At 37.5% G+C, this 9,560-nt stretch overlaps 1 protein-coding gene across 1 annotated transcript in view; it reads right to left on the bottom strand.

Annotated features, from left to right (window-relative positions):
* Nucleotides 1-3,128: 3,128 nt before the first annotated feature.
* ROBO2 (roundabout guidance receptor 2) overlaps nt 3,129-9,560 on the bottom strand; it is a 434,311-nt gene continuing 427,879 nt past the window's right edge. Inside the window, exons 26-27 of the mRNA XM_053969447.1 lie at nt 7,086-7,187; nt 3,129-5,997 (exon numbers count right to left, since the gene is read on the bottom strand). Of these exons, the coding sequence (XP_053825422.1) occupies nt 5,993-5,997; nt 7,086-7,187 (107 nt within the window). The 3' untranslated portion in view covers nt 3,129-5,992. The remainder of the gene's footprint in view (nt 5,998-7,085; nt 7,188-9,560) is intronic.

Genomic DNA, 9,560 nt, shown 5'->3' with positions numbered 1-9,560 from the left:
GCATTGCCCTGATACAGTAGAGCTCAGTTATTAGAACAAATTGTAGCAAGCAGCTTCCTGGTTGTTATACCCACATAATTACTACGGGCTGCTACGTGAAACCCTGCTTCACTCTTATGCTTAGAGGCAAGATCTCCATTTTGCAAGGACAGAGCAAGTTCTATTATGCATTTCACTGCCAAAGGAGGTCAATTAACTTTAATTGGTTCTAATTAGCACTTGCTCAAGCTGTTATATTCTTTACCTGCATCCGAGTGGCTCTCCAAGTGCTGCACAATGGATTCCTGCTTTTGAACACAAGGGAGAATTACTAATGGCATCCTTGAAGGCAAAAGATGCACTGATCAGCATGAATGGAGAACAAATATCAGCACAAATAGCAGCTCTTTTTAGAAAAAAAGCCCCACAGACATTTTGTGCTCATCTGGCTTTGATCAATTGAACTGAATGCAACTGTGCACCTTGTTGCTTAAAGTTAGAACAATGAAAGTACACAAATGTCATTATTCTTTACCATAACTTCTTTACAGATGAAAGATAAATACTGGAAAATGCAGGGGGGGTAGGGGTGGTGCAGGGACAGTGTTACAGCTTTGAAAAAAACCCAAATGGATCATTTCAGTGGTAGCCAAAACAAAATACCAACAAAAAGAAAAAAAAATGTCAAACATATATCTGAAATGCTGTTTTCTATGATTTTTGCACATTGTTTAAAAACTTTGTGTTAAAGCAAAAAGTTTAAGTTTTGGCATTTTTTGGTTTTTGTTTTTTCTTTTCCATTCTGCTAAAGCAAGAGGAATAACCTCACTTGCCTAGATGTCAGCAAAAGCCATCTGAGTCCTCAGGATGTGCTGAGGATTCAGCAGTGAACTCAGGACTGCCTACAACAGATTGAATACGGAGCCACATACCAGAAGAGATACTGCAATACTGAGCTCTGCTCTAGGAACTTGTTTTCTGCTCGGGTCTTCCTGGATGTAGCTACACAGTTAAATCAAGTCAGGCTAAAGAGGAATCTAGTCCTCACACCAGCTGTGGAACTCAGAGCTACTTCTCCCCATATAACCAGTCCACCGTGCACGTAGGCATGGCCCTACATCTCCTGTGGGTCCCATGAGATAGCTGTGAGTTGTATCTGTAAATTTGGCTGGAGGAGTGTTGGGAAGAAGGAGCTCAGTCCTGAAGGGAAGAGGGGAAGAAGCTAGACACAGCAGAGCAGATGTCTGGTGCCACTACTCTTCTGTGTCCCCGGTCCTCCTGAATTAATAAAGCTTTTATCCATATATTCAGCCACTCAATGCATGCAGAGCACCTCCATGGCTCTTGCAGCCCCCATGCCAGACAGCCCAGATCCAGGGAACAGCATCAGCACTGAGTGCACAGACCACAGCAGGAGAGCACTGAGAACGACCTGGGGGAGGGCAGTGCCCAAAACGTGAGACACGCCTAAGGGAGCTCAGTGCAAACCCCCGTGGTGCCACAGGCATTGAAGACCTTCCCTGCCCTGAAAACTCCATCCTCAGAGAAGTGACCTTCCTCTACGAGCTGACCTGCCTGGGATCCACGGGCACCCACTGAGCTTGAAGCCATGAGGGCTTCTCTGCTGGAGCCTCCCTGGGGTCTGAGCAGCCAGGGCTGGGGCTTTGTACAACCCTGAGCATTCTCCACTCTCACCAGCTTGGACTAACCACGTACTTAAAACAAAGCACCAGATTTAGTGTCCCGAGGATCTACGCCTCCTATGGACTTTGGGTGATTTGTTTTGGTATAGGAACCAAAAGCAATGAAGTTTATACATATAAACTTTATACTGTTCAAAATTGCATGTAAAACTGTTGGCTGTTTCTAAACCAGTATGTGTTACTTATTTTAGTATTACTTTTTCCCTTTTTCCTGCTATTTGAATTTGCCTCCTAAATGAATTGTCTGCTGCCCACATGGTTTTCAAAAACAATTTATTTTTTAGCTAATGTGTTCCAGATAGATGAAACACAAAACATGTGTTAAAAAATTAAAAATTAAATTAAAAAATCCTCCCTCAGCAAACAAGTACCCCCCAATCTTTACAAAAGGTCGACTTTTTTCTTTCTAGTTCCCCTGCTAAAACTCCACAAAGCCATTAACCATAAAAAAAAAAAAAAACCCAAACTGCATAAATTGTAGACAAGCCAAAGGAGCTGCCTGTAATTTTTTTTTTTTTTTAATAGAAGTTCCTACCAAAATCTCCCCCAACCCTATTCCCTTTCCCCTTTCAGTTGTGAGGACTCTTTCTCAGCCTCAGTACACACCTCTTCTCATGGCTGGCAATGCATGGGCTGAGGCAAGCATAAACCAGCATATAATTTCTTCAAACAGTCATGTCTTCCTTTTGCACTGTTGTGCAGTTAAATTAATACACTTAAAAACATTCCATGCACCTCATCTTTAGTACTTTTCCCAAGGAATGGTGTTTCTGTTGCATTTCAGGTGACAACCAAAAGGTATTCTAAAGGTTTACTGACTTGGATATGTACTTGAGAAATAAAGGGGAAAAAAAAAATCAAAAAAGAAAATGTCTGTTCCTTGCGTCACTGAAATGGCTGCCCATACAGCAATACACCACTGAAGCACATGGAAAAATTCATTATTTGGTCCTTCAGCCTTCCTGCAATTAAAATTGAGCCTGTATTCAGCACAAAGATCGAGAAAAACTGACCATCCGTACATTTTGGGGTATTCTGTACTGGGCTGGCAGTAGCTCCACCAGTACCAAACCCCAGGTCTGAGGGTTCAGACCAGGTTTTACACATCCACTGCTCTGTGGGCTTTAGGCAGAGCCAGCTGTGCCCCTGCAGTGCTTGCCCCACAGTGAGAGAACACAGCTACAAGCAGAATATTCACTGGAATAGCTGTATCAGTGTAATTACAGTGGTACAACTGTTCCAGGAGAGACAGGACATGAAACAGAAACCCCTAGGACAGGCAATGTTTACCACTGGCTCGTTCCTTAGTTCAAAAAACAGTGTATAAAATGTTCCTTCTCACCTGTAAGTGGACAGTGATGATTATAGCTCAGTCTATGTTATTATTGCCTGATTTTCCCTGTTTGGGTTTTCACATATTGACTCCTTACTCAAGGTCTTTTAACATAGATTTGAAATGTGAATATGTTTTATTTTTTCCCCAGTAAATATACAATACACACTTCAACAGTACTATTAACCAACTTCTTATGCCAATTAAACTTTGCTGCACTAACAATACCAATGAAACACATTAAGAGGTCATACTTTTTCGTGAACAAACTGTAGCCAATAAACAGTTTTTTTAAAAAAACAAATTAAAAAACAATTCTAAGTGCTGCCACAACATCCCTTTTCTTTAAACACATTATTCACAATAAATGTTTTCATTTTTTTTTAAAAAAAGAAGAATACTTCTTTTAAAATAGTAAATTAAATGGCATTTTAAAAATATGTACTGTGGTTCATTGGAAGTACACTGTATAGAAAAGAGAGAGAAAAAAAAAAAAAAGAAGAGACATCACCTGTAAGATAATGGAGACACTTTGCCATACACAACAACACCTTATGTAATATTGTAAGCAAATTATTAATGAACAAAAATGTACAGAAGCAGATGGACAAGTTAGTGAATATCATGGTACTGAACAGCTTTAATACTGACACACATTCACTTTCCAGTGGAAGAGATAAAACACATATTTGAAAGTAATTGGAATGGCTTTATCAACCTCTAATGATACTGAATTTTGAAGAGAACAGAGTGAGTAAGGTGTTCCACCAAAGCTCAGCACAAGCTTTTGAATTAAATGGGGAAAAAACTATTATTGGTGACTGACTTAAACATTTTCCAGAGAATTAAATTTGAATTGTAGTATGAATAGTCTTCTCTTCATATGGTATATACCAAAATAAAAACCATGCATATGTAATTATGCTGCATTCTTTATCTTACTTGAATGTTTTTGCATATTTTTAAGTTATGTTTTTAACTATAGTGTTTTAACAAGCAGGAAAATGGCATATACTCATTGGTCACATATGTAAATAAATTCATACCTTTTTTCCTCAACTTTTTTTTTTTTGTTTGTAACTTTCTAGATAACACGTGTTGACCTTAAGGGAGCTAACTAGCATTTTTCAATATTCAATAGTGCTGAGTTATAGTTGATGGCTGGCGTGTTTTATCTTATCATGGAACAAGTTAATGAAATGAAAAGCAACACATATTTAGCATCGTAGTTTACTTTTCTAAAATTCTGCCATGACAAAAAGTGTTCTTAATACTGGTGAGCTCCAAGGCAAAATATAAAACAACATAGACTGGTTATATGAAAAGGGTATTCAATGGAAACTTGTGTTCATGGTCAGATAACTAACAGAAATAAGCTGTAAGATGCAATATTTAAATTAAGCATCAAAATAATGGGTGGGTTAGCCACACACAATATTCTAAGAAAAGCTTGAGAAAAGCTTTGATATTTGAGAGGTAAAGAAGACTTGGACCAAGTCATGAAAATTAATGAAGAGACAGGATGCTGTCATTAATGTCCACTTACAGAGTCTGGTTTATTCAAAAAGTGTATAAACATGCGTTATTTCCTCATCATAGTAGAGTTTGAAGCCACTCACTAAAACACAGGTCAAAGATTCCCTTTGCTTATACCCAACTTTTTGGATGTATTGTATTGCCAGAAATATACTTAATGCAAGCCAAAAATAATTTGATCATTGCTTTCCTTCGAAAAACGAAACATTTTACTACAAATTTAGTGGATGGAACTTCAGCTCTTGCAGACTTCAGGTATGGAACAGAAAGGGTTGTGTAGACTGCATCAAAACAATTAATGTCATGAATTTCAGTGGTGCAGCTTTATCCTCTATCGTACTGTACATGTATTGGAAAGATGAAATATGATACTCTGACATTTCAATTTTTTGGAAGCAGCCTGAATATGTCTTAGTAATAAATTGCATTCTTATCTTCTTACTAGGTATTCCTTGTGTTTATATGGTTTGTTTCTCCTGAAAAATCTCCGTCCTATATTTTGGGCTGGAGAAATTAATGGTAATAATTCTTTTAAAACTGCGAAATAAAAACAGCTTTAGTGAAACACCTTAAGATTTTTTGTTTGTAGCAAGGTTTGTTTTTCTTCCCCTTTACTTAGTGGCATGGGATGGCTAAAAGTAGATACTAAGGGTATCACTCTAGTGAAAGGGTCTAGGCCATCTCATGCTACCTTTAGTTTTCATTTTCACTCTTTAATCTCACACTTCCAACTTCTGACCCCTTCTTAAATAGGAAGAGCAACTATGTTGCTTGCTTTTAAAAGGTTTAAATCTGTCTCTAATGTCTTCACTGACATCAGTTTTGCCTGTCACTTTCTCATTTCTACACCCCAATGGAAAACCACCTAACATACTACTTTTACATCCAGCATTGTCCAAAGTAGCATACAGGATGTAAACCTTTTTCACACATTCAGTCTCTTTTTTCTTCATGTCATGAGGAGTAGAGTTTTGTGCTTATCACCAAATAAAATTGCAGTGCAAACTTTAAACATAAAAGTTACACAATTAAAAGTTAATATATGGCACCACAGCCTATTAATTCACATATAGTACAACAGACCAGTAAAAACAGACATGAATATGAACATAGCTAAAAAGAAGGTGAGCTTGCATAGCAATGCAACAAAAGAAATTATATACAGAAGGAAATCCTTTTAATCCTGGAGGGTGATTTTTTTTTCTTTCTTTTTTTTTATATACTCCTGACAAGGAATAGTTTAAGGTGGATGGTGTATTAAAGAGAAGAACACAAGTAAAGTATCTGTGGGATATGTGTGGCTGTGTGTCTTTACATTGCATTTACAGTTCTTTTAATAGTACATAAATAAAGAAAATGTTCATTGCACTGTTTAGTGTCATCACTTCCATGAGTTCAGACCTGATGGTCCATCAGAGCAGCTTGCAATGTGTCTTCTCCACTACTCTATAGAGAGAAACAAAAGAGAGAGAAAGAGGTTGTAATAAGGAGGAAAAAACCACACAAAGTAAAGCTTATGACAATATTACTGCAGCACAGGATGAATATTCAATAGGTTGTGAGAACAGGGTTAATTGCTTCTTATATGAAAAGCGAGGGATGCTAAAATTTAGCACTTACCAACACCATATCTGAGACTGCACATTTCAGGGCTGGTGGGTCACCATTAGCTCTCTTACAGCTACGGGGCAGTAACTGTCAGGAGCTGCTGAGGGTTTGACTGCAGCAAGAGGATGCACACATGCCAGCAGCTCCTGCTTTTATTACCATTAATGAGTTTATTAAACACACCAGTACGCTTGAGTATGCTGGGGTTTTGATGTTCTTTTTCAAACAACAGAGTCAAGCCTTTGGGCAGCTGGTACTGCCAGCACGTACATAGCATCAACATCCTTTCATATAAAGTTTAACAGATATTGAGTGATAATAGAAAACAAATTTGGAAAACAATTTCCCTGTCCTGGGATGCTGAGGAAAAAAGTGGAGATATAAAACTGAAAAACTGGACTACACAATCAAGAAGAGAAGACCTCCATCTAAGAGAATACTTCTCATCAAGCAACAGGAAATTAAGGAGAAGGCTGAGGGAATCTGTCATTGACATTTCCAAGACAAGCACGCTACACTTTGCCAAAAAAAAAATTCCAAGTTACTAAAATTCCTTCTCAGTCTTCCCCACGCTTCAGTAGCATGACACACAGAGATATGTACCATGTAAATAACTTTGGCATGGCTTACACAGATTTGAACTGGAGCAAGGAACAGAAGGACAACATTTATTTGCCATCACATGCAATACGCCTCAGAAGGCAAAAAGACCTGGACAAAGCTTAATCTGAACATCACACGCAACTTCCTACTCCCTTCACAAGAGATTTATAATTTTTTTCTTTTATCTATTTGAGAGTTTTAGCTGGAGCTAGAGGTAAACTTACATAATTCACCAGTAAACTGTCCTTGACTGTTTGATCCCACATAGCCTATATCGAGAAGGTCACTGGCATTGCGTTGGTGACCTCCTCGCAAGACTTCACCTTTTCTAGGTCCAGTTGATCCTTTAGAAGAAGATGTTCCTGAAGAGCTGTGGCCACCAGGGGATGGGAAGTTGGGTTTACTATATGGTACGAGTGCCTCTTCTAGAAAAGCAAAAAAAGCAAAATAAATACCAATAAAATCCTAGAAGTAGGAGTAAACAAGCTATTCATTTATGCACATCATATTCATTCATATCTGTCTTTTTTTCTTGCTTTATAGCATAACAATTTTACCTAAGAAAATACACAACTAAAAGTTGTATCCCAAGGACAGAGAAGCCAGTATGAATTTAAATCTTGCTTCCTTGTGAACTCCTAAGTCAGTTTGTATTAATTATAAAAAGTCTAGATTCATTATGCATAAGAGACCATAAATCATAGATACTTTAATAAAAATAGGTGAACACACAATTTCCAAAACAATGAAGCTATGATTAGATTTTTGCTTCAAGCCTACATAAATGTGCTTTTTCCTTTTCTTTAGCTTAAATTATGGCAACATTACTTCAATCAGTTTAGATAAAGAATGACAATATCAGCTAATTTAATTAGCTTCCAGCAACTCAGTAATTTCTAATGATGCAAAGTACACTGACAATTTTTTTTAACTGGTGTTGAATTACATTGAAAAATATTATATTATACATTGCAGTTGTAATATTTGGGGTGGATAAATAATCCTGCAGCTTGTTTTATGTTCCATTATGAGCAAAAGGCTTACTTTTGCTCACTTGGGTTCTTTTTCTGTGAAGACCTGTAATAATGAACTACTTTCAAGAGCAGGATTAATGGCAATAAGGATGTAAGACTGTACGTCTTCATATAGCATGAAGTAAAACAAGACATCACTTCTGATTAGAGTTTCCTGGAGATATTGTTATAATAATCCAAATCTAAGAAGCATAACAGCAGAACTGATTTAACACTGAAATAGAAGCACCACTCTATTTCTTTGCTGTGTATGATCCACTTTTGCCCTCTCAGAAGCTGAAGAAAGAGATCTTGCTAAATATAGTTTGATTCAAGAAAGAATATGAGTATATATGCCTAACCTCAGACATAGCACTGTCCCTTCTGAAATCAGTAGGATTTCTACTGCTTGAATCTTGCCTTTTTATAAAAGTGAATTTAGGTCCAAAGGGTTTTCTTTATTTTGGTTTTCCAATTCTCTTCACTATTAAACAACCTTTTGAGGAGAAATGGACTGTCTTTGACAGAAGGCAGGAACACAGAAAGAAAAGTAGGTGGGGATGGTTGGAAAGAAAGAGGAGATAAAAACGCTTTTATTCACAAGCTTGAAGCCTTTGCAAAGACTGCAACAGAGGCATAATTAACTTAAGAGAAGTGCTAAATGAGAGCAAATTTGTGGAATAAACTCAGGATTTCATTTTTTGCCACAAGAGAGTAGGATGTGGGGATTCCCCACATGAGCTGCTGTTGAACTGAGCCTGTTTTTAAGGTAAATCTGTTGCAGAAGAGGGCACGCAGCTGACTTCTTTCCCTGCCAAAGTATCTCCCTCTGGTTCTGCCAAGGGACCAGAATATTTATGCTGCAGGATGTAAGGGCATTATCAGTGTTTTGTGCTATGACTGCATGCTGTCCTTGCTGAAATAAAAAGAAATGCTTGAAAGACACTGCAAAATGGCATTTAACAGCCACAGTCTCTCCTAAATTAGGTTACTTGTTTTTTTATATATCAAGACCTAACAATAAAGTCAGATGCAAACCTGGTTTTCAAAGGCTGGCTAAAATATGGAACAGTTTGCATTAAGGCAGCAATAAAGCAAGTGGTATAAATCAGTTTAGCAGAAAGCTGGATACATTTTTAAAGGATGAAAACAAAAGTCACTAGCATAGCAAAAGAGTTGGAAGATGTCATATATAGTCAATTGATTTGTTTTTCTAGCTGGTGGACTCGGGATAAGACCTCCTTCGGGTTCAATGAAATATTGAGGAAAAACAACCATGAATAAATATAAAGTGCATTATCATTATAGAACATATGGTATGTTAAATTATCTGTTGTGCCCTCAGAAATAAACATAATCCATAAAATAAGGAATTGTGACATAAATAAAGGCTAGGTTTTACGCAACATTCTAGCACACGAAAAGTAGTTGTCTACAGTCCTGAGAATGGGTTCACATTTATTAAACTCTCCAAACAGTGCCCCACATCCAGGCCTGCAAAGAATATGGGGAGGTTTTGCTGGTGCCTTTTTCTTTGAAATACTGAGCCTTTAATTTGAAGATATAATTCTAGCCCCTGTGAAATCAGGATGTGTGTATAACAATGCTTCTATACCCAGAAAATAACCAAAAGGCTTTTCCTGTTATCAAAATTATTGTAACCTGGCCTAGAACCACTTTTGTCGGGGGGGAGCTGAGAATGCCATATTTGATGTGCTTTTACTCCAGTTCTACAATAAAGCCACTGCCAGGAACTCAGTGGTCTTGTTTATACTGAAAGCAACC

The sequence above is a fragment of the Vidua macroura genome, chromosome 2 (assembly GCF_024509145.1).
Source record: "Vidua macroura isolate BioBank_ID:100142 chromosome 2, ASM2450914v1, whole genome shotgun sequence".
Lineage (NCBI taxonomy): Eukaryota > Metazoa > Chordata > Aves > Passeriformes > Viduidae > Vidua > Vidua macroura.
The sequence above is the reverse complement of the archived record's forward strand: the minus strand, read 5'-3'. Positions and strand labels throughout refer to the sequence as shown.